At 64.6% G+C, this 26,968-nt stretch overlaps 4 protein-coding genes across 18 annotated transcripts in view; 3 read left to right on the top strand and 1 right to left on the bottom strand.

The window, feature by feature from the left end:
* The window catches only part of CSNK1D (casein kinase 1 delta), a 33,756-nt gene extending 31,525 nt beyond the window's left edge, over positions 1 to 2,231 (top strand). Inside the window, exon 9 of the mRNA XM_041724339.1 lies at positions 2,004 to 2,231. Coding sequence (XP_041580273.1) covers positions 2,004 to 2,093 — 90 coding nt within the window. The 3' untranslated portion in view covers positions 2,094 to 2,231. The remainder of the gene's footprint in view (positions 1 to 2,003) is intronic.
* Positions 2,232 to 2,636: 405 nt separating this feature from the next.
* On the bottom strand, positions 2,637 to 11,740 carry SLC16A3 (solute carrier family 16 member 3). 4 transcript variants are annotated; one of them, XM_041724335.1, is made up of 6 exons: positions 11,645 to 11,661; positions 9,071 to 9,276; positions 5,519 to 5,766; positions 5,012 to 5,155; positions 3,973 to 4,731; positions 2,637 to 3,349 (listed from the first exon to the last, which is right to left on the bottom strand). In XM_041724335.1, exons 3-6 carry the CDS (start codon positions 5,739 to 5,741, stop codon positions 3,081 to 3,083), a joined length of 1,395 nt encoding a protein of 464 aa, XP_041580269.1. In that variant the 5' UTR covers positions 5,742 to 5,766; positions 9,071 to 9,276; positions 11,645 to 11,661; the 3' UTR covers positions 2,637 to 3,080. The 4 variants fall into 4 exon arrangements, with proteins under 4 accessions (XP_041580269.1, XP_041580272.1, XP_041580271.1 ...); XM_041724338.1 differs by lacking the exon at positions 9,071 to 9,276 and having other exon boundaries at positions 11,645 to 11,740; XM_041724337.1 differs by lacking the exons at positions 9,071 to 9,276; positions 11,645 to 11,661 and adding an exon at positions 5,863 to 7,640.
* Positions 10,384 to 22,379, top strand: LOC121474035 (basic proline-rich protein-like). The gene is made up of 8 exons (XM_041726865.1): positions 10,384 to 10,563; positions 10,736 to 10,831; positions 11,627 to 12,094; positions 14,208 to 14,273; positions 14,983 to 15,263; positions 19,311 to 19,474; positions 19,611 to 20,015; positions 22,345 to 22,379. Exons 1-8 carry the CDS (start codon positions 10,384 to 10,386, stop codon positions 22,377 to 22,379), a joined length of 1,695 nt encoding a protein of 564 aa, XP_041582799.1.
* CCDC57 (coiled-coil domain containing 57) overlaps positions 19,820 to 26,968 on the top strand; it is a 102,625-nt gene continuing 95,476 nt past the window's right edge. For 10 of the 12 annotated variants that reach the window (XM_041724363.1, XM_041724362.1, XM_041724359.1 and 7 more), the window contains exon 1: positions 19,820 to 20,015. The gene's annotated coding sequence lies outside the window, so the exon portion shown is untranslated. Of the gene's footprint in view, positions 20,016 to 23,235; positions 24,524 to 26,968 lie in introns of those variants that run through there. The other 2 variants (XM_041724361.1, XM_041724360.1) reach the window with 2 other exon arrangements.

Below are 26,968 nucleotides of genomic sequence, written 5' to 3'. Positions count from 1 at the left end.
GGGCTGGCCTGTGGTGTGCCCCAGGAGCCAGCTGCTCTGGGCCTGTAATCTGGCCTTTCCTGCTCCGGGGCCCTGGGGGTATCCTGCAGGGTGTGGGCCCAAAGTCCCTGCTCTCCGGCTGGGCTCTTCCTTGACCCTCACCCCTCCTCATTCAGCTGCCAGCATTGGGAAGGCGACACTCAGACTCCTTGCTGCTCACCCCAGCTGCCCGCCCTTGCCCCCAACCAGAGTGGCAGTGACACAAGCCCTGGGCTGCCCTCCTCTGTTCTGTTCTGCCAGGAGAGGGCTGAAGCAGGGCGGGGACCACCGCACTGCCTTCTCCCCGGAGCCTCTGTGGCCCGTTCCTCACTCCCTCGGTGCTCAGAGACGTGTGCCAGCTGCCCCCACCTCCCTGACCTGGGGCTCAGCACTCCGCTCCCTGCACCCCCTACAGACTTCACCCCCACTGAGAGGGCTATCGGGAGCCCAATCCTGGAAACCCCCACTCCTAGCTCCGCCCAGCAGGACCTCTGGAAGCAGCGCCCTCTATTGCCACACGCCTGTACAGGTGTTTTAGGTCCCGGGGGAGTGTCTACCACAGCATAAGTCCTCCAGGCCACAGTTTATTTATTTTTTCATTTTTTTCAAAGATTGTATTTATTTGAGAGAGAAAGAGAGAGAAAGCATGAGTAGGGTGAGAAGCAGAGGGAGAAGCAGGCTCCCCTCTGAGCGGGGGTGCCGATGCAGGCCCAGGACCCCGGGACCATGACCAGAGCAGATGCTTAGCCCCAGGTGCCCCCAGGCCACCGTTTAGATCCTGGAAAGAACTGGGCCCAGGACCCCCAGTAGTGGGCCCCGCAGGTCCTGGGCATCTGCCTCCCAAATTGTCACTGGCAGACCCTCCCCCCCCACCCCGGCACCCCCAGTTTGGGGCCCATGTGCGTATGCCAGAGTCTTCCCCGCACAGGCCCCTCCCTGTGCGTGCCTGTGGGAGGTGGACCCAGGTCTAACGAGGCTAGGGGCCAGCAGCCCAGGGTGATTTGGGGTGATGTGTGCAGGCCCTGCCAGGAGGGGCCGAGGGGGCGCGGCAGAGGCACCTGCATCCCTTGGGAGGGTGGGCTTCCAGGGTGCTGGCCGTGAGCCTCCTCTGGCAGGGAGCTCTGGAGGGTGAGGGACCGCCCCACCCATGGCCGCCCGAGTGCTGACTGCTCTGGGCTCCTGTAAGGGAGGGGCCTCAGCCCTCGGTGGCCACCGCTTCCTGAGGACAGCAAGTTTTCCTTTCTCCCATGTCCAGCCCAGCCCGGAACATCTGCAGTTCAAACCTAGGCGGACAAGACTGCCTGCTTACCCTCGGGCCTTGAACCCCAGCCTCCAGTTGTTGATGGCTGTGGTGGGTAGGGGCCTTCAGCCCACCTAGCGTGTCCGCTGTCCACTGAGGTGCCAGCTAAGGGAAAGACGGGCCCTTGTTCCCAAGGCCAAAGGAGGGTGGCAAAACTCTTGCTCACCTGGGAGCATGTGCGTGCATGTGTGTGCGCCTGGTCCCAGGCCCCCAGTGCATCCTGCCCAACTGGAGCAACGCTGATAAGCTGGCCATCCTACAGCTACTTCATATGAAGTGTCCCCGGAGCAGGACTGGTCCTCACACCGGGCCCAGCCTTGGGGCACAGTCACAGAGTCCAGCGAGGACGCACGCTGCCCTTGCTCCGGGCCAGCAACAGGGAAGCAGTTTTTAGGGTGAGAGTTGGGGACACTGCAGTGTGAGGCCCAGGAAGCCTGGGCAGCGTCATGTGCCAGCAGCAGCCGGGGGCCCCGCCAGGCTCCCCCTGACGCAGGTTGAGGGCAGGAGATGCAGAGCTAGCACCAACACAGCCCAGGGCCCCGGGGCTTCGGGCCAGCACCCCAGGAAGGTGCCTGGTTCCTCTGCACAGCTTGATGGGCAGATGGAGAAGGGACTGCGGCACCCCCTCGGGGGTGGCACCTTTGGGACGGACAAGATGTGAGCTTTCACTTGCTTTTCATTGCAGAGGAGCAGGGACGTGGCGTCTCTCCGGCTGCACGCGGCCCGCCAGGGTGCCCGCTGCCGTCCCCAGCGCCCGCGACGCACCACCTACTGAGGCGGCCCCAGCGGCCTCTGACCGGGCTCCCAGCCACGCAGGCCACCACTGGCCACGAGGGCAGGTGGGTGTGAGGTACCCGGGGCGAGGCCAAGCAGGGCTGGACAAGGACGGGAGCAGATGCCCGCCCTGGGCGCTCACCGCATAGGGCCACGATCAGCCGACCAAGGGGTGAATAAATGGAAGGCAGGAAGATCATTTTCTTTAAACACACACACAGTGTACAAGAATCACACGTATGTCTCAGCTTAAGTGCACACGCCCGTAGGGGTTCCCGGGCATCCGGGCATGCCCCACCCCTGCAGCAGGGCCTGCTTCCCTGCCGGCCCCAGGGCCCTGTGAGGACACTCTGAGCCGTCGGGGCCCCCGCAGAGAAGGGTCCAGAACCAGCAGCGCTTAGGAGGCTGACCCGGCCCAGAGCCACTCTGTAGAAACGACCAGGTTGTCTGGCAGAAGTGAGTTTGGAGTGAATGGTCAGACACCCCCCCGCGCCCCCCCCCCCCCCCCGCCAGCTCCTTGAAGATGTTCCTTCCAAGGTGGCTCCTCCCACACGCAGGTTTATTTCGGGGGCGAAGAAAGGGAGTTTTGTGCCCTATACACCCCGTGAGGGGTGGGCTGGGGTGCCGCAGTGGAGACGGGGTAGGACGGGGCGCAGCCAGCATGTGGGGAGGCGGTGCCGCTCCACTGGCCCTCCCCAGCCCCCCTGATTCCAGGCGTGTTGTCTCTGAAGCGTGGGTTTCCAGGTCCCTGAGCTCAGCGGTGGGCACCGGGCTGCTCTGGGGTCAGCAGGCTGGGTCCCTGGTGCAGACGGCTCGTAACCTCGCGGCGCGGCTTCACCACAGACCTGCTTTGGAATGACACGGTTCCCACCCCACCGCCTCCCCAGAGAAACACAGATGGCCCTGCCCCAGCTCGTCCTGTTTGTGAAATAAACACAAGCGTTGGAAGTGTCTGTCCGGTTCCGTGAGCCCCGCTGGCTGCCTCGGCTCAGACGCTCGTCTCCGGGGTGTGAATGACCTCCCCATTTTTCTCAGGCTCTGCTTTCAGGAAGTGCTCTACCTCCCGAGAGTCCACCCTCACGTCCGCAGGGGGCTTGTGGCGCTGCTCCTCCTCCTCCGCCACCGCCGCCACCACCTCGGGCCTCTTCCTAATGCACAAGAAGTTGCCCAGCACCAGCACGAGGGAGGCGGTCAGCACCTCGGCCCCCGCCAGGATAAACACATACTGGTAGACGTGCGTCGCATCCAAGAGCTTGCCTGCAGAGGAGAGACCGTGTTGGCTGAAGGTCGCCCCCGGTCACCAGCTGCCTGTGCACACTGTGCTGCTGGGGGACCCTGACCTGACCTGGATCCCCCCACCCCTGCAGGCAGCACAGAGCCGGAGGCTCAGAGGAGGTTTTGGAGCTATGTGGGTGCAGGAGGCAGAGTGTCAGGGTGAGGTAGCCGGCCACGCTGCCTGTCACCGTGGAGGCCTCTTCACTGTGGCCCTCACGGAAGCTGCCCGGGCCCCAGAAGGGCCCCAGGACCACAGAGCACAGCCCTGGTGCTCTCGGGGTCCCCTGGGTGGGAGCCCACGGCATCTGCTGGAGAGACCCTGGCTGGGCTGCCCCCCCTGGCCCACACTGTGTAAAATCACACCCTGGGATATCCTCAGCCTTCACCAAGGAGAGCAAAAGCCCGACCCCCACCCTGGCTCTGAGCCGGCCCGTGTGCAGGGTAGCAGCACCCTCAGGATTCTCGCACGCACCTGGGCCCCTTCCTGCGGGGGACCAAGCAGGTTCCTGGAGCCTCCTGACACCTGCTGGCTGTGAGCTGGGCCCCCCCAAGGTGGGCCCCCCTCCCCAAGAAGGCTCACTGCCTGCTGCCCTCCCCCCACTCACCTCCCGATGGCGGCCCAATGAGCACGGCGATGGCCTCCAGCAGCAGCACAAGGCCGATGGCGCTCGAGAACTTCTGGGTGCCCACGATCGCCATGAGTACCTCAAACTGCAAGGCCCCCACCATGCCGTAGGAGATGCCGAAGAAGATGCAGAAGACCACCAGGCCTCCGTAGTCGCTGGCTGTGGACCCAGTGAGGTCCGTGAAGCCATTGAAGAACATGGAGAAGCTGAAGAGGTAGACAGAGTAGGGCCGCACCTTTTTAAGGCCCGTGATGAAGCCAGCAGTGGGCCGGGCGAAGATGTCAATGAAGCCCAGCACGGTGAGCAGGAAGGCAGCCTGCGTGTCAGGCACACCCAGGTCCTTGGCGTAGCTCACCACAAACACGGGAGGCACAAAGAGCCCCAGCACCATGATGGAGGCAGCTACCGCGTAGATGAGGAAGCCACGGTCCCTGAAGACGCTCAGGTCCAGCAGCCGCCGGGACGGCCGCTGGGGCACGGGCCCCGACCTGGGCACCGGCGCCTCCAGGGGCCTCATGAGTGCGGCGCACACGCAGCAGTTGAGCAGAAGGCCCCCCAAGATGAGGAAGCCGCCCCGCCAGCCATAGTGGTCCTGCAGCAGCTGCCCCAGCGGGGACAAGGCACACAGGAACACAGGGCTGCCCGCGGCCGCCAGCCCGTTGGCCATGGGGCGCCTCTTGTTAAAGTAGCGGTTGAGCATGATGAGTGACGGCTGGAAGTTGAGCGCCAAGCCCAAGCCTGCGGGAGGGGCGGGCGGGTGAGGCGTCGGCCAGCCCCCAGCCCCTTGTCCCTGTCCCGTTTTCCTCCCTAAACAGTTCTACATGGGGGTCTCCGGGTGTCCCTGCGGGGGGCCCGGTGTGTGTCCAAAGCCCCTGCCAGATGAGGAACAAGGGACAGACTGGCGCGAGGGACAGTCCACGGCCACCTGCTCCTCAGAGGCCCTGCCCCGGGCACACTGCCCCAGTACAGCTGAGGGGCCAGCCATGGCCTGCCCCGCTCCCGGCTGGGCCCCACTCACCAGTGATGACCCCTGTGGTGAGGTAGAGCTGGATGATGCTTCTGCAGAAGGACGCGGCCACCATGCCCAGGGACGCCAAGAGGCCACCCATGAGCATGACAGGCCGGCAGCCAAAGCGGTTCACGCACACACTGCAGAGCGGGCCTGTGGGGGGGAGTGGGGGTCAGGATACAGGGCAGGGCCAGCCTCTCCACACTCACCCAGGGACCTGGCCCGCAGCCCAGCTCAGCAGACGCACCAGGCGCTCAGGGTGCAAGTCAACTCAGAGGCCTGCCCGAGCACAGCATGGTTCACAGTGGAATGTCCTAGATGCACGTGGCCTGTGCCTGGTTTGGCCCAATGGGGAGCCACGGCCGCTCCAGGGCTGCACTCCAGGCCCCCCGCAACAGGGGCTGCAGGTACCCGATGCTCCTGCCAGCCCCCCACCCCCAGGCCTTCCTGGAGCTCCTAACCAGAACCGCACTTGTTGACCTTCCGAGGTGACCACCGGACGTGACCGCCCCTTACCTGTCCCATACAACATGGCCAGCAGGATAGAAGAGATCCAAGCCGTGTCACTGTAGCCGATACCAAACTCACGCATGAGTTCCTTGAAGAAGACGCTGACCGCCTTGGGGAAGGCGTAGGAGAAGCCCGTGATGACGAAGCAGCCGAAGAGGACGGCCCAGCCCCAGCCGCCGTCAGGGGCCCTGATGCCCGTGGGGCCCTCATCGACCACGGCACCACCCATGGCCAGGAGGGCGGGTCGTGCGTCCCTGAGGAAGGAAGTCCGGCTGACTCAATCGTGCGGCCTCGGCCACCGCGGGGCCCCCGCTGCCCCCCCACCTGAGAGCCCCGCCCCCGGCCCTCACCTGCGCCCCTCACCTGGGCCCGGGGCGGAGGGTCTGGGCAGACCAGCAGCTGCAGCCCTTCCTCCCTGCTTCCCGCTCAGGCCTGGCCTGCTCACACCCAGCTGGCTCTAAAGGGCAGTGGCTTTTTTGGGCTCAGCGAGGTCTCGGGTTACCTCCTGAGGAGGACAGACCCCAGTGGGGACGTCAGCCCAGCCCAGCCTCCTCCCCGCTGACCCCATGTGGGGGAGCAGCCTGTACTTCCCACCCCCTGCGAGCAGGTCCTGTGACGGGGCCTGGGGTGGTGTCCCTGGAGACCTCAGCTAGACATGTCCAGCCGTGCTCGCCCACCCCCAAGGAACAGGGCTCCCGTGGTCACACTGCACCCCGAGTGACAGCCTGAGGACGGGGCGGGGGGGGTGGCGCTCTCCCAGGCTTGGCTGTGCGGGCTGGCAGGCTGGGAAGTGGACAGTCCGTGCCGCAGAGGAGGCCCCTGTGCCCTCTGGCCCCTCGCCGTGCCAGTGCTGGCTCCTCCCACCCGCTTATCCTCAGGCCTAGCTCCCACGAGAGCTGGGGGTGGTCTCTGCTGCTCAAGGAAGGGGAGACCCCGGGTGGGCAGGAGGGCCGAGTGAAGGGATAGGTGGGCAGCGCCGCCGCTTCCATGCCGCCCACTGGAGCAGCCCTCTCCGCCTCCGGGCTGCTAAGGCAGCCGTGCCCACTGTCGGCCCGAGACCCTGCAGCGGCCCCGGGCCCACTTCCCTCCCAAACCCCCAACTTAGCCCCGTTGAGGCCCAGCAGCTTGGAACGCTGGGACCGGGTGTCCAGCCCAAGACCTTCTCCTCCCGTCTTCGCCCCTCAACTCCTCCTCATCCTCACACACAAAGCCCCTCACCCCACAGATCCGGCTGGTGGCCTGGTTCTCCCCACCTCACGGGACAGAGGCTATTCCCTGTGTGGGGAGGGGGGCAGCCCCGGGGAGACCCCCTCTGGGAGAAACAAGCCCCCATGGGGAGCGCTGGCCCACACTGATGCCCAGGAGCGCCCCTGCCAGGCCCCTCACAGCCCCCGTGTCAGGCCTGCCTCCACCCCGTCTCCTCGACCTTGACCTTGCGGAGCCCCTGGCTGGTGCGTTTGTGTATGTGGGGCGAGTCGGGGCATAGCCGGAACCTGGACAGGACTTTGGAGCGAGCACAGGGTCAGCGTGGGGGGGAATGACCCCCTCCCAGCATCGAGGCTGCACGTGAGCCCTGCCCTCTGGGGACCCTGACTGGGCTGCCTGGGGGGCACCTGGACTCCCATTCAAGGGTGTGTTGTGTCCGGGCAGGGGAGTGATTTTGAAGACTCTGCGGGTGATTCACGCGGCTGCTGCTGAGGAGGACGCCGTCTGAGGCCGGGGTCCGCAGGAGCCTGCTGGCGGCCGGGCCGGTGATGAGGCTGACACAGCCCAGTGGAGCAGCACACGGCGCCGGCCCCCTGCCCCCCTGCCCCCGGGGAACCCAGGAGAGCGCCCCCCCCAAGGCTCCCTACCCCATGCCCTTTGCCCCCCCCCGCCCCGCCTGGCATCCCTGGAACCTGGGACAGGACTGTGCCGGGATCGTCTGGCCTCACCCCTGGGTCCTCTCCTCCAGGTCCCCCCTCACACTGCAGCCACGTGCCCGAGGCTGGGACGGGACACTACATGGGGCCGAATCCCACCCCCAAAACACACTGGGTGGGTACAGCAAGCCACGGTATCCCTTCACCTCACTAGCGCCAAGCTTCAGAGGTCCCCAAGGTACACACAGCGGGGAAACTTAATAAAAAACCCAGAAAGTACATCTTAGGACTGTGTCATGATGCAGGGATACTGTAAGGCAGAAAGCACAAACCCCAGACGCAGGGCGGAGGACGGTGGGAGGCCGTTGTCCCCAGTCCTGGCTTGTTTGTGGCTGTGGGCTTACAGGCAGTCATTGATTTTTAAAAATACACCTAGTGAGCCGTGCAAAGGCCAAAGAGGGAAGTGTGCCTGAAACCCCAAAATAGGAGCTGCTCGGCTCTTCATACACAGGGTCACAGAACCACCCGCGGCCCCCCTCTGAGATCTTGGCTGCCCCAGCCACACTCGCAGGGGAACGCCAGCCCCCACCTCCGCTGCCCACCAGGCCTGGGCCCGCCCTGGGGCTCCCGTGGTCTGTGGCTGCCACGGGAGGCACGGGGTGGGGGGCACAGTCCTCTCTCCCACCCACCCCTAGACTCCCAGCGGCTCTTGAGACACCCCTCCCAGCTAGCCCCCAGCCTGGGGTGCCAGCCACACTAAAACATGCCCCTCCCCGTCTGTGCCCCACACCAGCCAGTCCTCAAAGTGAGGTTTCTCAACAAGGGGGCAGGTGGGGCGTCTAGGTCTGCAGCAAAGGGGTTTTGCCCGGCCGTGCTCTGCCCACGTAGGGGGGCCGGGTAGAGAAGGGGTTGGGATTTCCAAGAACAACATGGCCTTGTCTGCCCAGCATGCCTTGGGGGAGGAAGGCCAGCAGAGGCATAGAGGGGGGTGTTCCCAGGAGAGCCCTACGGCGCCCATGACCCAGGACGGGGGGAGTGGCCCCCCTGAGTGCTGGTCGGGACCCTCACCGCTGCGCGGGGGGACCTGGTGCCAGCACATCTGTGGCGCACCCCCAGCCAGCTGGCCTCGCGATGACATTACCCTCCCGGGGAAGCATGTGAACCACGTCCCCAGCCCAGAAATAACCCGCCCTCTGGGCCTCAGAAAGCTGATCTCCCGGGTGGGGTGTGTGTGTGCCCGCTCCTGGGTCAGGTGAGGCTCCGGGAGCTGCCCCCCCCAATTGCCCAGAGGTCCCACCGCCCCAGGCAGCTGGTAACCGAGCAGAGGAAGGCCCAGGGAGGAACGTGCGAGGGGACCCCTCGGAATGCCCGTGCCGCAGGCCGCACGCCGGAGGGCCCACTGTGCTCCCCGCAGTCAAGCTTGTGCCAGCTTCTCCCTCAGGGTCCGCTGGACTGTGGACCCCGGCCCCTGAGCCAGCCTGGCCTCCTGCCAGCCCCGTTCTCCAGCAGCATCTCCAGCATCTGCCCTCCCCCGCGCCCCCTCCTCTGCCCGGCCCACCCACCTGCGTCTCCACCTGGGGGGCCAGTGCAGAGCGCACGGGAGCAGCCCGGCCCCTCACACCGCCCCACGGCTTCCTGCATCTGCCTGCCCCCTGCCTGCCCCCCCGACCTCTGTGCCAGCGGTCCTCGCACCCACCTTGGGTCCCGGGTGTCTGGCCCGTCAGGTCCCCTAGGTTCAGTGTGCGGCCTAGCCCAGGTGCTCCGTAGCTTCGCCTTCTGAGGAGCCTGGCGGCTATCTAAGTAGACGTCCAGGCCTTGGAGACCAGCTCCGGGTGGGCGGGGCGTGAGGGGCAACGCATTCCTTCCTGCAGCTTCCTGCACCAGGAGGCCTGGGAGACTCGCCTGGGCACCAGAAACGCCTCATGGGGCTAGCAGCTGGCTTCACCTGGGCCCCCGTCCCCGCGCGTCAGGGCTGCTGATGGACGTGAGAGCGCCTCCCCTCGGGCAGGGAGGGCCTCCCGGGCCCCTTCCTTCCTCTCCCCACTGCCCTGTTGTGCAAACGGGCCACAGCTTATCCCGATGCTTTGTCCGCCCGGGGCTCAGACAGCGCCTCTGGTCAGCGTGCTTGTCCCCCTTCCCGGGCCGGCGCAGGGCCCCAGGTGCCCCCAGCCGTGTGCAGAGCCGAGACTGCAGGGAGGAACGTGGGCCTGGCCACTGCCCCAGCATGACCCAGGCCTGATAAGCGCAGCCTGGGCCCCGCTTCCATTGACCACGAAGCCCCCAGGGCACGTCTGGTTTTCTCAGAGCGCTCCTTGCAGTGGCCAGTGGAGCAAGAACGCTGGCCTCGTCGTCAGACGACACCACACTGGGGCCAGCCCCCCTCCAACACTGTGCCCCATGTGACAAGGACGGGGCCAGAGCCCTGTGGAGGGTCGTGGGCTCACCCTGTCAGGGCACCCTTCTCTAGAAGACTCCGCGGAGCCAGGGAGCAGTAGAGGCTGGAGCAGGCCCCAGCAACCCCCCAGCCCTGGACCCTGCCCATCACGTGGCCACCTGGTCCCTCCTCGACTGCCTGTAGCACCGCCCCCGCCCCCCCCAAGCCAGAGCGCTAAGGCCAAGGCCAGGGATCTGTGCATCCCAAGCCCTACTAGCCAGCAGGGCCCCTCCCACCCCACCCCACTGGGCTGGGTGGGGGTCAGGCCGCCTTGGGCGGGCTGGAGGGGTGTGGGAAGGGAGCAAGCTCCGCCCGCCCCTGCCGCGGCTGCTCGGCCAGGGGACGTGGGGGACGTGACCGCGCCAAGGGAGGAGCCGCCGCCGTATTGCCTGGAGTAGGCGCTCTCCGCGGTCCACTACCGTATAGGCGGCGCCGGGGGTCGGGGAGCCCCGGAGCAGCCCTGGGCGCCAGTGATCCCCTGGCCCCTCCCGCGGCCGAGCCCAGCCCACAGGGTGCACCCAGCTCCTCCACTCGACCGCGCCCGGGAAGGCTTCCCTGCACCGCCCATTCCCCAGATGGGGCCGCGCCTGCCCGGGCAGCAGTGTGAGGAGCCCCAGCCTCTCCCATCCCACCGGAGGCCTGACCCGGAGGTGCCTCAGGTGGACCGGTCACTCTGTGAGGCAGGCGGCACCTGCTGGACTCCCAGCCTCCGAGGACCACTGGCCTGGGCACTGCCAGGACGCGCCCCGGGCCAAGTAGGGCCTGGCCGCAGGGACAGCACAGGCCCCCGTGACACACCCTGGCCACAAGCCCCCTTCTGTGGCTGCCCCTCCGCACTGAGGTTCTGGGGGGGGGGGTGTTTGGGGGTGTGTCAGGGCCAGGTTGACTCCGGGGCACCAGGCCCTGCCCAAGGTCACACCGTTTCAGGCACAGCCTGCCCTGGGCCCGGCCTCCCGCGGCCCATCCCAGGCCCGGCCCAGGCCCCTGGGCAGGGAGGCTGCTCACCTGCCCCAGCACTGCCAGGTGAGTCCTCGGAGCCCTCAGCAAGGCCTCTGTCACACTGCCCCCGACAGGCCACCCCTGTGTCTGTCCCCGAGCCTCTGCCCAGTGTGCGCTTCTGACGTGCAGCACAGCGCCCCTGGGATAGAAGGGCGCCGGCCTCTGGGCTACCCTCTGTCCCTCACCCGGATGCCCGGCAGCCCCGGGAGCCGTGACCGGACTGCTTCCCTTGCCCTCAGCCCAGCGGTCGCTCCAACACCCAGGAGCCTGTGTTGTCCGCCCATTTTTCAGATAAATAAACTGAGGCCCCCCCCCCGCCAGGTTTTCCCACGAGCCTGGCAGAGGGAGGGGCCCCCCTAACTGTCTGCCCCACGCCGGGGCTGGGGACTGACACCCGAAGGTGAATGTGTTGGGGGGCTGGGGGGTGGGCGAGAAGCGGCGCAGGGCTCCACCGGCCCGTGAGTCGCCCAGAGCACACGTGCAGCCCGCCCGGATGCTGCCCGCGCCAGGGTCAGAGCTCTTGCCACCTGCGAGCCCTCTCGGCTGCCACCCGGGCTGCCCCGCGCAGCCGCCTCCCGGCCAGAGCCGACCCCCGAGGGTCACCAGCTTGGGTTGCATGGGGTCGGGGTGGGGGGGGCACGGGAGGGCACGGGGTCGCAGGCGGGCACGGGAGGGCACGGGAGCATGGGGCGTATGGGGGACACGGGAGCGCGGGGGGTACGGGGGGGGGGGCACAGGGGGCTCCCCGGGGCCCCTCGGGGCGGGGGGCGGGGGGGAGGCCGGAGGGGAAGGGGCGAGGGTCCCGGGCTGCCCCGTGAGCATCCCCGCCGCGCCTACCTGCCGCTGGGCGCCGCGCTCGTCGGCCTGGCTGCCGGCCCCTCGGAGCTCCGCCGCACGTCCCCGCGCGTCACCGCCGCCTGGCACCGCCCCTGCCGCCCCGCCCGGACCCCGTGTCCCGCGGGAGGGGCGCCCGGAGCTCCGGCTGGCGGAGGGACCCTGCCAGGGAGGGAGCTGCGCCTTCCCGCCAGCCGCTCCCGCTTCCTGCGCGCCGACCCGCCGGGCTCCGGCCTCCCCGCTCAGCTCTCCCTCCCCGCGCCCCTGGAGTCCCCGCTGCGCCCGAGCCTCGCTCCTTCCCGGGACCGCGGCCGGCCGGAGGGTCGTGGCGGGGCAGCCAGCGGCTCCCAGCTGCCGTTTCCCCTGGGGCGCCCAGAGCGCCGGCGGGTGGCCGCCAGCCCGGGGTGCTCCGCATCCTGGCATCCTGGCGGCCGGGATCCCAGCTGGTCCCAAGTGAGGTACCTCCAGCCCCGTCCTCACCGGTCACCAGCCCAAGTTTGAGGATGTGCGGGGAGCCAGGCCCTTGGTGGCGGCCTCCAGCCGGGAGCACAGGAGCACCTTCCAGCCTCCCACTCTGAAATGATGCTGCAGGTGTCCTGGACTACCGGGCACGCGGAGCCCACCGGGTGGGGGCAGAGGGACCCCTCCAGGGTAACGGGCAGTGGGGGGAGCAGCAGTACCGGCCTCCTGGCCATGCTCCGAGACCTCCTGAGATGCCCAGGCCACCCGGGCCTTCTGCCTTCTCTCTGGGATGCTGAGAGACCACACCCCACATGTCCCCCTGCTTGGGGCCCGACCACCATGGGAGGACCCCACACTCCCCACCAGTGATCAGAGGGGGTGCCCGGGATTCAGCCCTGTGCCCCTAGAAGGGAAGGGGCCTTGCACGTCCAGCTAGGAGAGCTGGGGGCGGTCAGCCAGGGACACCGTGGTCCTGCAGGAGCCCTGAGGAGGGAGAGGACAGTCCCCCAGACCCAGAGCCCCTCAGTCGTGGTCTTCTGTGCGTGTGTGTCCTGGGGCCAGCCTGCCTGGCCACCCAGAGCTGAGGTGGGGGCTGCCCCACTGTCGGGCACAGAGGGCAGGCCTATCAGGCACCCGCTGGCCAGCCCCCGCTCTGCCGCCAGCAGAGCATTCAGGGCAGGGGCTTCCACGGGGGCTGGGGTGGAAGACCCGAGTGGAGGGGGCGGGGTGATAACAGCTGGTGTGTGGGAGACCAAGTGGCCCATAACCAGAGGACCGTAACCAGGGGTGCCCAGCGCGGGAGAGCCTCGGTGGCCAGGCTCCATGCTGCACACGGCCCCACGGGGCCCCGTCAGGTTTGGGCTGAGCCCCCTCCCCTGCGATCCCCTGGACACTTCATTCCGCTAGGGTGGTGCCTTGTGCCCTGCAGCTCCCCGGGACAGGGGCACCCACCCCAGGCCTGGCCCCACCACCTGTTCTGGGACGGTGGCCCTACAGCCCAGGCTGCCCTTTTCTGACAGAAGGGAGTGGAGGGCCGAGGAGGTGCAGCCACCCTGCAGAGGGGGTGGCTTTGCAGGATGGCCCTGTCCTGGGCGAGGGGCACTCCCCGGTGGCCTTATCTGTCCCTGGCCCTGCCTGGACTCCAAACCCTTGAATGGTTGCAAGTCACAGCCCTGCAGCCTGCTCTGAGGGCTCTAGGGCTGTCCCCAGCACACTGCCAGGCCAGCTGCAGCTCTCAGGGGACACACTCCACCTTTCTCAAGAGCTACTCCGTCTGGAGATGGACTGGAGGAGGGGTGTCTGCTCAGGCACCGTCCGCAACTCGTCGTAGCCCCGTCCTCCCTGTGCGTCCAGGCGGAGGATGGGAGCCGGGCTCTGCTGCCATCTCCAGAAATGACCTTAAACACCTAGAGGGACTGTTGAGGGCAGCGGCCACCCACCCGATGGACAGGACCAGGGCCAGGCCAGGCCAAGTGAAGGGAGCCAAGTCACATGACATACATCTGGGCGGACCCACGGTCCCCTGCCCTCCTCAGGGACCCGGTGGCACACCTGTCCCAGATGGCGCTCTCTCCTGCAGCTTGGCACCTGCGGCCACACCTCCCCCTCCTGCAGGGTGGAGAGGCCACTTTCAGGTGGAGCCAGGGGTAGAGGACCCTTCCCCAGCCAGGCAGCCTGCCCAAGGCCAGGGCTTTCTAACCGCCCCCTCCCACCCGCTCCCTCTCCCTGGGCCTTTACCTGGGATCTGTTCAGGCTCCCAGAAAAATAAACAGCAACCGCTTGGCTGGCCCGGGCTGTGGACGGAGGCGGAAATCGGCTGCAGAGGTCAGACCCCAGCCCAGCCTGGCATGACTCACCTGCAGTCCCCGCCCAGGGCGGGGGTTGGGCCTGGGGGTGGGGGTGAGGGGTTGGGTGGTGTCTGTGGGGAGGCTGGGGTGTCTGGAGATTGAGGGCATCGGGGGTTGGGGTGCCTGGAGGCTGGACACGGAGCAGCCCTGAGTGCCTGGGCTCCCCATGCCCCAGCCTGCTGCCCTCCAGTCCCTGGTCTGGCCCCCCTATGCTTTTCCTCCCCCTTGCTCCACTGCCCCTGCCCTCCACCCCACAGGTGCCACAGACGCTCCGCTGCTCCGTCCTTCCCCAGCGGTGGAGCCCTGGGGTGGGCCTGGGGGAGGTGGGTGGAAGCATCCATGCCCCCTCTTCCCCACAGGGTCCTCCTGCACCTGGGCCCTCCAGGTTCCACCTGCCTTGTCCCTGTGGCCCCGCTGCCCATTCCTCCCCGCTCCACTCCTGGAGGCCCCCCCCACCCCGAGCCCAGGCAGCAACAGACGCCTCCCCCTGTCCCTGCTCCATGTCCCTGGACTCAGAGGCGGTGGCTGTTTCCCAGGCCTTGTGTCCCTTGCCTGTCCCCAGCCCTGGCTGAGTGAGATGCTGCTGAGGAGCAGGGACCCCAGACAGCATCTGTGAAGGACTGGCAGCCACAGGCACCAGCGGGCTGGGGTGCGGGCCCCTCCCCTGGGGGCTGGCCCCGCGTGGCCTCAGCTGCCCGAGAGCCTGGGGGTCCCAATACAACTGGTGGCTCCAGGACTTCTGCTGGCCTGTGCCGGGCCTGACACTGGCCAAGCCATGCCCACAACGTACTTGCTCTTCAAGTGACGCGTGGCACCCATCACTGGGCAGAGACAGCTCAGAAGTCGCTGAGCCCAACCTGCACAGGACCTCCCTTTGTTAGGGTACCTTGCCTGGGGGGCACCTGGCAGGTGTGCGCTGCCCCCTGCACCCTGTTGGCCCCAGCCTCCAGGGCTCCCCTGCCTGGCTCTGCCCCTGCAGCTCCGAGGGCACCCCCACGCCCCCTGACCCCACTCCTCCTCTGTGTGTGCCAGCTGGAGCGTGGCCGTGCCCACTTCCAGGCCTCTCAAGACCATTCTTGTGCTGGTGACCCCGAGATGCACCAGTGCTCAGGCTCCCCGGGACCCCACGCCTCTTGGCCCCAGCAGACCTCCCTGGCCCCGCTGCCCTCCGGGTTCCGCTCTTTCCTGGGCTCGCACACCCACGCCCCGGCCAATCCTGGGCTCCTGTTCCCCGGGGCCATAGCCCCCCAGGGGGGATGGCCCTGCCGATGCCTGGAACCTGCCCGGACAGAGCAGGGGCTCCATGAACGCGGGTGAGGGAGGGACACCGGGGGATGGCGCCCTCTCACGCCAGCGCCAGCGGAGCTCCCGGTCCTGCCCCTGGTCCAGGCTCCCGTGTGCCCACGCGGTGACGCAGGAAGCCTCCCAAAGCCCCCGAGGGCCAGGGCGCTGGCGGGGCCCCTGTCCTTTCCTCCTCGGCTGCGGGGCGGGGCATCAGGCCCCACAGCCAGCTCCGCCCGCACACTGCGCCCGGCCCTACACCCAGCGGGCTCTGCGGGGCCCACCCTGTTCCTCGATTCTGCTCTCCGGGGCTCAGGCTCGGCCCCTTGGGCTGCCCCTCCGTGGTGGTACCTGCCGTTACAGCCAGCCCGCCACGCTCCCCCACGGCCCCCTAATCTCAGTGTGGAGCATTCGGGGCCCAGGGCGCAGGGGCAGAGCCCCCAGGTCCTGCCTGGCACGGGGAGATGCCAGGTGAGGCGTGGGTGTCTCGCCCTGCAGGGCATGGTGGGAGGGGCGGCCGCCAGGCCTTGGCCGGGGCAGGGCCAGTGGGGCCGGGCTGCGTGCCAAGCCGAGTGTTCCTCTAGCCTGCGGGGAAGGGAAGGCCTTGCCCCACCTTCCTGTTCCGACCGCAGCCCCCCCTCCCGGGTGACTCAGCACTGGGACGCAGCGGACCGCCCGGGGGCTGGGGGGATGTGGTGGGGGACCTCGGAGAGCAGGGGCGTGCAGAGGCCATGGGAGTGCCTTCGTCACCCCCAGGCCCAGAGGGGGAACCTCAGGTGGAAGCTGCCCCTCCCACGGGCCCCAGCCCCCGCGAGCCGCCTCAGGCCGCTGTCTGCGCAGTGGGCAGGATGCCAGCCCCGTCAGGGCGGCCTTGGGGGCTGGGCTGGGGGCACGCTCCTCTTGGTGCCCGCCTGTTGGGCAGCGTGCCCCTTTCACACCAGCCCCCGGGGCGTCACCTGCCAGCTCCACGTCTGCCCCTGCGCTTGGACGTTGGTGAAACAACTACCCTGGGCCCTGTGGTCCCTTCGTCCCTCAGGAGCCCCGTCCTGCCCAACGGGGTCCCTTCCTGCTCCGGGCTGTGAGGGCCCCTCCGCTGTCGCAGCCTGCTGCCCAGTTCAGGTTCACAGGGTGCCTCGTGATGCTGGGGGGCAGGGGCCGCATAGCTGGCTGTCCAGGGCGCACACTGGGGTTGAAGGACGTCACCCCCCAGGTCGGCCCCGCCTTTCCTGCCCCCAGGCCCTCGAGCAAATGGGGAAGTTGCCATGGGCCCAACCTGAGGCCAGGGGCACGGGGCGGGGCACTTCCTGCTCCCACAGGGAGGCCACTTGCTCGAGGCCACACAGGTGTGCGCCCACCCGGGCACCGCCCCACGCGGAGGTCAGCACGGGGCCCCCCTGCTGCTCCCGGCATGTTCCTGGGCGCGCTGTCGCTTCCAGGCCAGGCTGTCCACACAGGGGCCACTCTGGCCACCAGGCCAGGCCGTACTCCAGGGTCCCAGAGCCACTGCCCTCCTGGCGTCCGATGCCCGGCAGCAGGATCACCTGCCACCCAGTGTTGAGACCCACCCTGGGCCTAGGCGCGGGGGCGGGGGGGGGCGCGGCAGCAGGACGCCCCTCCAGCCTCGGCCTCCTCATCTGTAACACGGGGGGCTCCGGAACCGCGCAGGGGGGCCCCGAAGGCCCTGGGCAGTACGGGGAGCCCAGGAAGCAGGGCTCCCTCGCTGGCCCTCTAGTGACCCTCCAGTGTGCACCCCCTCAAACCATCACTGAGCCACACCCAGCTGTGCTGGCCACCAGTGGGGGGCAGGGTCTGCATCTGTGATGAGGCGACCACGAGGTGGCCTGGGCAGGGCTCGCACCGGGGGCCGGCAACCCCTGCAGCCCCAGTGAACAGTCCGGAGCAGGCTGAACGGTGGCCCCGAAGGGGCAGGTCGGGGTCCTCGCCGCCAGCTCCCCAGGTGCCTCCTTCTGGGGAAACAGGGTCTCTCTGGCTGCGGGCAGTTCAGACGAGGCCACCTGGGAGCAGGTGGGCCCTCGTCCGGTATGACTGGTGTCCTTATGAACAGAACAGCATGGGGGGACGGCGACATGGGGAGCAGGCCAGGTGCCCGCGGACGCAGCTTGGGGAGCAGGTGAGCACCGGGGCTGGCGGGGCTTCTCTCTGGGCCTCCAGAGGAGCACAGCCCGGCCCCACGTCCCTTCAGACTGGGGCCTCCAGAACCGTTTTCTGAAGCACCCACTTGTGATCTGTTACGGCAGCGCCGGGACACGGGCACCCACCCTGTCATCAGCAGCAGGGACGCTGCAGGGCTCGCAGACCCTCCCGGCCCAGGGCGGGCAGGTGGCACTCTGAGTGCGGGAGGGGCCGCTGTGATCTGTTCTTCCAGGAGCGCATGGGGTCTGGCCCAAGCGTCGGTGCTGGCCTCGTTGAGGTCACTGGGGGGGGGGGTGCTGGGCGTTGGAGCTGGTGTCGGTGGGGTCACGGGGTGGGGGTCGCTGGGCGTCGGCGCTGGCCTTGGTGGGGTCACTGGGTGGGGGTTCTGGGTGTTGGCGCTGGCCTTGGTGGGCTGAGGAGCCCCTGGAGGACGGGGGAGAGCGGGCTCCAGGTTGGAGGTCACTATGCTGTTTAGATGAGTGAGGGATGAGCAGTGAGGGGCCTGAGGCAGGCAGGGGTGGCCACTGCTGAGAGGGGCCCCGGCCAGCCAGCGGCAGAGGCCATGGAAGGGCTCTGCACGCCTGACTCTGGTGGCCAGAATGTCCCTTCCTCTGCCCACAGGCATGTCCTGGGCCACTGGGCATGGGGCACGGATAAGGAGCCCCAGGGACACAAGAGCGCAGACCTCAGAGGGGCCGTGGGGACTGGCCATGTGTGGGGAGCGCCCTGGCAGGGTGGCGAAGGCCCAGGCTCTTGGCAGGGCCCACTCCGGCCCCTGCCATTTTGTTGGCCGTGTGCCACGCAAGGGGAGGCGAGTGCTGCACCTCTCTGGGCCTGGCAGCCTCGAAGCCTTCCCTGGGATCCTGGTGAGCAGGTCTCAAGTTGTGAGGTGGGTGGGGCGAGGAAGGCATATGTCCCACCCCAGGGCAGTAGGAGCTGGCCCTGCCCCGAGAAGCAAGGCCATGCTGTCCCTGTGGTTAGCACTGGCGCCATCAGCAGTGCTGGCTGGGGGGTGAGGATGGCGAGGAATGGAGCTCCGGCTGTTAGGATTTGTTCCCGTTGAAACAGGCGGGTCCCCTCGGCCCCTCCAGGGGGCTGAGCCAGGACCTGAGCCTCCAAGCACCAGGGAAGGGAGCATGTCCTCCCACCGTATGCAGAAGCAAGCCAAGTGCTGGAGAGATGTCGGACAGGAGGGGGCCAGGATCGAAGCCTGGCTCTGTGACAGCAGGTTGCCCTGGTCCGGAGGCCACTCCGGGATGCAGGTTAAAGGCTATGGGGACCCCGGGCTGCACCTCCAGGCCAGCCCGCTACGATCACTTGGTTTCTGTGCAGGATGTGAGATCTTTCATTTTTCATGAGGCTTTAATTATTGATCTGCTTCATATTTAATAACTCCTGGACCTCCCTCCAGGAGCAGAGCCTGGATTAGGGCGTGGGTCCAGCCCTGGCAGGACCCGCTTGGGGACCGGCCCCGGGGAGCCAGCGAGCCCCTGGGGTGGAGGAAACACAGGAGGGGTGACACAGGCCACAAGTGAGTGTCCCACCAGGCTCTGCCAGGTGGGGGCTGGGCATGCGTTCTGTCCCCGCTTACTGCGCCAGGCCAGCGAGGAGGCCCTCAGGGGCTCCCCAGAGCTGTCCCCGAAGGAGCAGCAGGGCCTGGCCCGCCTCTGGGAGGCAGGCTGCCTACAAGGGCGGTTTGGCTTTGTTTTCAACTTATGTTTGAGCACAAAGGCAAAAGCGCACAAGTTAGGAGGGCGAACTGATGGATTCTCCGCACCGCACGCAACACACGGTGCGACCTCCGCAGGACGAGAGGCTGCTGGAGCCACCCGCCTCCCCCCAAGACCCATGCACGGTGCTGGGGGGGCACGGACCCCGCCCCACTGCCGCCCCCGATCGACCCTCGGCCCCCCCATCCCCCGCAGCCCCGGACCCCCTATAGACCCCTCCCCCACCGTGCAGCTCCGAGTACCCGGCTCCCCTTCCCCCGTGCAGCCGGCCCCACCCCCGCGTACCCAGCCCCCCCATGCTGCCCCGCCCCCGTTCAGCTCGGCCCCCGGCCCCGCCCCGTGCAGCCCCAGCCGCCGCCGTGCGGCCCCGCCCCCGTGCAGCCCCGCCCCCCATGCAGCCCCAGCCCCCACCCCGTGCAGCCCCGCCCCCCGTGCAGCCCCGCCCCCCCGTGCAGCCCCAGCCCCCACCCCGTGCAACCCCTCTCCCCCGTGCAGCTCCGCCCCCCACGGCCCCGCTCCCCGTGCAGCCCCACCCCCGTGCAGCCCCGCCCCCCGTGCAGCCCCAGCCCCCGTGCGGCCCCGCCCCCCCGTGTAGCCCCAGCCTCTACCCCGTGCAACCCCACCCCCGTGCAGCCCCGCCCCCGTGCAGCCCCGCCCCCGTGGCCCCCGCCGTCCCTCCAGTTCCGGGGACCCTCTCCCGGCGTCAGGTGGGCGGGAATGAGCCCTTCGCCCCTTGGCGCCTGCGCGGGGCGGGTGAGAGGAGGCCGGAACCCGGCGCCGGAGCTCGCGTTTCCGGGCGGTGGGACCTGAGCGCCGCACCGAGCGCGCCGCGGCCCGAGGGCGGACTTGGTCACCATGGCGACGCGGCGGGACGGAGGCCGGTCCCCACGGGCGTGCGCGGTGAGCCTGGGGCGCGGGGGGGGCGGGGCCGCTCCCGGGCCCGGTGACGGGGTCGTCGCCTTCCCGGGGCGGGGCGGGGCTGCGGGCCCCCCTCCCGCGAGCACCCAGCTGGCGCCCGCGGCCACGGCGGCCTGCCCCGCCCCGCGCGGAGGGTCCGAAGCCGGGAGGTCGGTCCGGCGGCCCGCCCAGTCGTGGAGAGACCCCCGCGGCGCGGCGGGGTCAGGCGGGGTCAGGCGGGGTCAGGCGGGGGCGGGGCGACTTGGGGTGGGACCCCGCGCTCCCGGGCCCAGGGCGCCGCCTGCCCCGCCGCTGCTCACGCACGTGCTTTCCCTGTGTCCCATTCAAAAGTTGCCATTTTTCGTTAATGATACTTCCAGGCCACGGAAATTGTTTATTTTTTTTTTTTTAATTTTTTTTGTATTTATTTATGATAGTCACAGAGAGAGAGGCAGAGACACAGGCAGAGGGAGAAGCAGGCTCCATGCACCGGGAGCCCGACGTGGGATTCGATCCCGGGTCTCCAGGATCGCGCCCTGGGCCAAAGGCAGGCGCCAAACCGCTGCGCCACCCAGGGATCCCTTGTTTATATTTTTTTAAAAAAATATTTTATTTACTTACTCGTTAGAGACCTAGAGAGAGAGAGAGACACACCCAGGCCGAAGGAGAAGCAGGCCCCATGCAGGGAGCCCGATGCGGGACTCGATCCCAGGTCTCCAGGATCCCACCCTGGGCTGAAGGCGGCGCCAAACCGCTGCGCCACCCGGGGCTGCCCAATGTCTTGTTTCTAACCACACTTTCTATCACAAGTGTTTTCTGAAACAATTATTAATACTTTTTTTTTTTTTACCAATTAAGGATTTTTCTGTTTCCATTATTTTTTCCACATATTAGTTGGAATTCTGTAAGAAAGAACCTCCCGCCCCCCCCCACCGTTTTTTTAAGTAGGCTTCACACCCAACATGGGACTGGAACTCAGGACCCAGAGATCCAGAGTCACACAGGGACTCTACCGACTGAGCGAGCCGGGTGCCCCCAGCACCTTCCCTTCCTCCCTTCCCCCCTCATCTCGTGTTGGTGTACATGTTTTTATTTTGCTTTTATTCCACACCTGTATAATCTGTTGCTATAATGTAGCTAATTCTCCAGGTTTGGGCATCAGGAGCCCCTTCAAGTCATCGTGTCCCCCAACATTTCTCGGCACCGCCAGATGTTCCCCGCCCGTCCTGTGCTTTCTGGAGCAATTTCAGAATTGCCAATCCGTATTTCTGTGAAAAATAGACTACTAGCTAGAGTGTAATATTTGCATGCAGTTGTCTTGCTTTTTTTTTTTTTAAACACATTTCCATTTTTATGGTTTCATGCAGGTCTTTTTTTCTTTTTTAAGATTTACTTATTTATGATAGACAAAGAGAGAGAGAGGCAGAGACACAGGAGGAGGGAGAAGCAGGCTCCATGCAGGGAGACTGACGTGGGACTTGATCCCGGGACTCCAGGATCGCGCCCTGGGCCAAAGGCAGGCGCTAAACCCCTGAGCCACCCAGGGATCCCCAGTTGTTTTGCTTTTATTCTTGGAATTTACAGTCAAGGTTTTTTATAAGATTATTTTAGTGCATTTATGTAGGTTTTTTTGCATTTATGTCAATCACTTGTTCCTGTTTTTTTTTTTTTTTTTGATATTTTATTTATTTATTCATGAGAGACACAGGCAGAGGGAGAAGCAGGCTCCATGCAGGGAGCCCGACGTGGGACTGGATCCCAGGTCTCCAGGTTCACGTCCTGGGCCAAAGGCAGCACCAAACCACTGAGCCACACGGGCTGCCCACTTGTTCCTCTTTGTATTTTGTTATGAGTCCTTATTGATTTTAAATTTCAGTGTGTGAACCATGTTCTAAAAGTCAGCAGCTCATGGGGCACCCGGCTGGCTCAGTTGGAAGAGTGCGGCCCTTGATCCCAGGGTCATGGGTTCGAGGCCCATGTTGGGTGTAGCGATTACTTAAATAAGTAAATAAAAAGTCAGCAGCTCTCAACTGTAAGGTGATTCAACTTCCCTTCTGCTTTTGTTCTCATTTACTCAATTTTTATTTGTTTGGTTTTTGTTATTTTTGGCAAAGGAATTTGGCAGGTGTAAATTGTAATGAAAAAGCACTGCGTATCCCTCACTTTAGCAGTGTCCCTTAACCCCAGCCAGTACCAGTGGTGGAATTAAGACCTATTGGAGGCTCGTCTCTCTTACTTGAGATTTTACACATGGTTGTGGGTACTGTTTGGCACTCAGTGAAGTGTGAGGAAGACGGCTTGTGGTCACAGGCCCCTGATTTTCATCCCCTAGACACTACGCTGGAAGAGTACGCGTACCGGGGTTAGCTGGACGGCCCTTGTTGGGATTCCAGAGGGCGCCAGCGTTGAGTCCCGTCCTGAGTGTAGTAACAGATGAGCCCCCTCCAGACTTTCCTTCAAGTCCCACAAAAGCGTTTTGTAAATTAAGGTCACTAATTTATAGTAATTAAGCTCACATGTTTATAGAGCAGCAAGATAGCTTTCCTTAATGAAGTAGATTTGGGTTCTCGTGCGTTAGGAACGGGGGGCTTATTGGCCGCTGAGTCCAAAGCCCAGAGCATCTGGAACCGCAGCCTTGAGGGGAAGGAGGTAAAAAGAAACCTCTGCTCAGCCAGTGTGTCCAAGTGGCTTGTTCATCAGCGTCTGGTGACCGGCTTTTAGCCCTTTACAAATGTTCCCTTGTGTACATTGTGCACTCGGTAACTGCTTATGTTTTAATGAGATCGTGCAATGCTTTTCCAGTTAAGTACTTACGAGATATTTATTGTAAAACAAATTGTTCCAAATTTTTGGCCAGGCGCATGGAGTGTGATGAACTCCCGTGTCCTATCTGCGGATTGGGTAACCCGGGTTCGTCTCTGACGTGTTTTACTCTGATGTTCGGGTTGTCTGGGGAGTGGTAGGATTTGTCGGTGGGACGAAGCATCCTGCCATAGTCCTTCCCTGTCCCTCCAGCATCTCGTCCCTGGAGGCCTGCAGGAGGGGTGAGGCACCCCCAGGGCGAGGCCAGCCCCCTGCAGAGCCCCCTGCTTGCAGAGCTCTGCACCTCCCTTCACTGGGACTCATCTTTGTTTCCAGCCCTTTCCTCTTTTTTTTTTTTTAATTTTATTTATTTATTCATGATAGAGGGAGAGAGAGAGGCAGAGACACAAGCAGAGGGAGAAGCAGGCTCCATGCAAGGAGCTGGACACGGGACTCGATCCCAGGACTCCAGGATTGCACCCCGGGGCCAAAGGCAGGCGCTAAAGCGCTGAGCCACCTGGGGATCCCCTCCAGCCCTTGCCTCTTAACCGTGGTGCCAGCTGTCACAAACACTTGGCATGGACCCCACTTGGGGCTCTGGTAGTCTTTGGCTCCGTCCTAATTTGTGAGGACGTGTCTGAGTGTGTCACTAACCGGAGGTGCCGACTTCAGAGCCTCCGTCCCTTGTGCCCTGCCTGAGGAGTGCCAAGCTCCAAGCGTTGCCCCCCTGCCTCCCACAAGGCCGCCCCCGTGGTTGGGATCACCCATACAGGCCCCTGGCCGGGTCGGCGGCGAGTGAGTCCCCAGCTGCCTTAGCTCGGGGGTGCAGTCGTATGTCTTACTGACGGAGGTCACCTTCCAGATGGGGCCCTGCGGCCTCCTCTGTCCGGGGCTGGGAGGCCATGGCCTTCGTGAGCAGTTATTTCCATCGTCCTAACACCTGGGGATTTCTAGGTGCTTTTCAGGCCTCGCAGGTCTGAAATAAGGGTTAGAAAGCTCAGTGTTTCACAAATGAGAAAGTCAGAGTGCTGCATGACGCAGCCCGGCCCTGCCCCATGCCCTGCTGGCCCCACGGGCTCTCTAGAACACCGTGAGCAGTGAGCAGAGCCATGGTAACTGCGCGGCTCCCCCCTCTATGGGGCTCTCTGTAGTTTCCCCAGAAGTTTCATGTGGTGCCTCCTGAAACCTGGGTGCTGGCCGGGGACATCTGCTGGCTGACGGACAGGTTGGGTCCAGACTCTGAACCTGTGACGTTTAAAGCCGATTAATGTCAGCCTCAGGGCTTTTAGGGTCATCTTTGGTGAGATTTACACGCAGCGGGGCGCAGCTGTTGTGTGATGAGGGAGGGGTGCAGAGCGCCGGGCGGGCGCCTTCGTAGGGCCGGAGCCTGGGGGTGCGGAGGGCAGTAGGATCTGCTGTGCACGGTCCAAGCTGCTTGCTCTCTGGGGGGCAGGGGTGTCCTAGGACTCCTCGGGTGCCGTGCCAAGCAGGTTGAACTTTACCTTGAGAAGCCCAGAGCCACGGGCATGGTATCACGTGATCAGCTGTGTGTGCCACAGGAGTGAGCCCTGGGGGTAGCTGTGTGACCTGGTGGCAGGGCCTGGCACAGGACAGGGTGCTAACGAGCAGTCCCCAGAGGAGGGGAGGCCTGCTGACCTCCAGCCCTTGTGAAGGACGGTGGTGATGACTCATGGGCGCTTCAGGAGCCCGTGAGTCACCAGCGGTGGCCGTGGCGCGGGCGTTGTTCAGTGGCGTGTGTTTGCTTAAATCCTGGTTCTTTCCCTGGGAGTGGGTGCAGGCATGTGGGTGGCCAGGGTGCCTGTCGGTTTCTGTTGACGAGACTGTGGCTGACCCCAGAGCTCCTAGACCACAGCCAGCGCTCGGCCCATGCTCTCCCCTGCTAGAGGGTGTGGGGGTGCTCCCCAGTAGATGTACAGTTGGTGTGGGGAACCCCCAATGCGGAGGTCGGCAATGCCACGCCAGCGCTTTCGGTGGGCTGCGTGGCCGACGTGTCTAGCGTGGCCACCATAACCCTGGGTTCCCAGGGGTCCCGGGAGCCCTGCAGCCAGCACGGGGACCACAGCCCCCGCAGGACCTGTGAGCCTCCTGAGGGCCAAGCAGGGCCCCTTCCTGGCCGTCCTCACGGGCGGGGGCTTCCCTGACCTCTGTCCAGAGCAGCTGCTCCTGTGATGTGCAGTTACCTCCTCTGTCCATATTCTTTTGTGCTTCTGTCCTGCCCCAGGATGACAGCCCATTGGTGCGGGGACCCTACAGTCCGTCTCCAGTAGGTCAGATGGTCCCTGACACCTGTGAAGAGCTAAATAAATACTTGGGTTGTTTTTTTTTTTTTTGTATATTTTTTTATTGGAGTTAGATTTGCCAACATATAGTATAACTCCCAGTGCTCATCCTAAATACTTGTTAAAGGAATTAAATGAACGACTTTAAGAAAGCTCACTGTGCCTGTTGGAGTTTTGTATCACCAGCATCAGTTTCCTGGTTACAGTGAGGTAGCACTTGAGATACAGCAGCAGAGGTTTGCTCCTGAGTGAGGCAAACATTTGTCATCCCCTTCGTGTGCTGGGACCTGGGGCTCAGAGCAGAGTCTCAGGTGACCTCCGCAGGTCTCGCTGTCTACTTGGGGGAATATTTGGCCACGGGCTGATTTGAAGCCAGTAACTTCCTTTTTTATTGAATTAAAAACTTTTTTTTTAATTTTTATTTATTTATGATAGTCACACACACACACACACACACAGAGAGAGAGAGAGAGAGGCAGAGACATAGGCAGAGGGAGCAGGCTCCATGCACTGGGAGCCCGACGTGGGATTCGATCCCGGGTCTCCAGGATCGCGCCCTGGGTCAAAGGCAGGTGCCAAACCGCTGGTTTGGTTTCAGGATCCCCTGAATTTAAAACTTAAAAGTAAATGTCTAGCTTTTCTGTGATTCGTTTCTACGTCCATCAACACGTCTAAAGGTCAAGTTATTGTGGATCTGGAGCAGGAGGGCTGGCGATTGGATGGGAGGGTGCTTGGGTATTTGGGGTTGAGAGAAACCATGGCCCGTGCCCCGTGTGGAGCCACCTGGGGGTCTGACACCACCCAGCACATGGCGGCAGGTGGTAGGCTCCAGCTCGGCGTGTTCCAGCCCTGAGAGCGGGACGGTGACCCAGCTGTTTTGGAATGGGAAGCCCTAGGGAGTTAGGTTTTGTGTCCTTCTGTTTTCTAAGATCCTTTGGCGCCGCTCAGAGTGAGCGCGCAGCCTTGCGGAGAGGCCCCGCGCAGGCCAGGGATGATGGGGGGGATGAGGTGCGTGGGGATGGGCCGCAGCAGGCAATCAAGTCAAGGCTAATCCCAGGTTTAGCTTGGGCAGCTTGGAGCACGGCACCACACATCCGTGAAATGCTCATTATTATTTCTGGGGTCCTGACGATATTTTGGGATTCTCCAAATATCAGCCCTGACCATTTTGGCGATTTCTCCCTTACGTTTTTCTCCTTTCACCTTTTTTTTTGTTTGTAGCAAGAATCACTACCAGACTACCGTCGTTGAGCCCGAGTCCCAAGTCCCGTGCTGTGTCTGCGGGAGGCTTGCCCCTCCCGGACCACACTGGCTACCTGCATTTGCAAATTCATTGTTTCATTTTTTTTCCTTTTACTACCAAAATGTTATAGTGACACATTTCATTATATGGATAGTTTTTTGTTGGTGGTTTTCATTATTAGTAACTTCAGGAGTAAAATGAGACTTCACATCCCTAAAAAGTAGCCTTGGTGATTCACAGTGGTCGCCTGCGTAGGAGTCCTGGAGCTAACATAAAGGAAACGGAGCTCCGTGGCCCCGTGGGTCCTCTTGTTCCTGTACTTGCTGTACACGGACCGAGGCGGACGCTGCCTGGACCTCTGCGACCCCCTTTCACGGCGTCCCTTCAGGCCTCCGAGGTCCCACCCACTGTCCATCTCCCCTAGTCCCAGAAAACGCACCATCAAACACTACCAAACCAGTGAGTCAAGATGACACGGCACAGTGGGACCTTTTCTTTCTTTCTTTCTTCCTTTTTTTTTTTTAGGTTTATTATTTGAGAGTGAGCGATCTAGCACGTGAGCAGGAGGAGGGGCAGCAGGAGAGGGGAAGCCGACTCCTGGCTTCCCTGAT

This window comes from Vulpes lagopus, chromosome 12, assembly GCF_018345385.1.
Source record: "Vulpes lagopus strain Blue_001 chromosome 12, ASM1834538v1, whole genome shotgun sequence".
Lineage (NCBI taxonomy): Eukaryota > Metazoa > Chordata > Mammalia > Carnivora > Canidae > Vulpes > Vulpes lagopus.
Note: the sequence above shows the minus strand (reverse complement) of the source record. Positions and strands in the feature narration are given on the sequence as shown.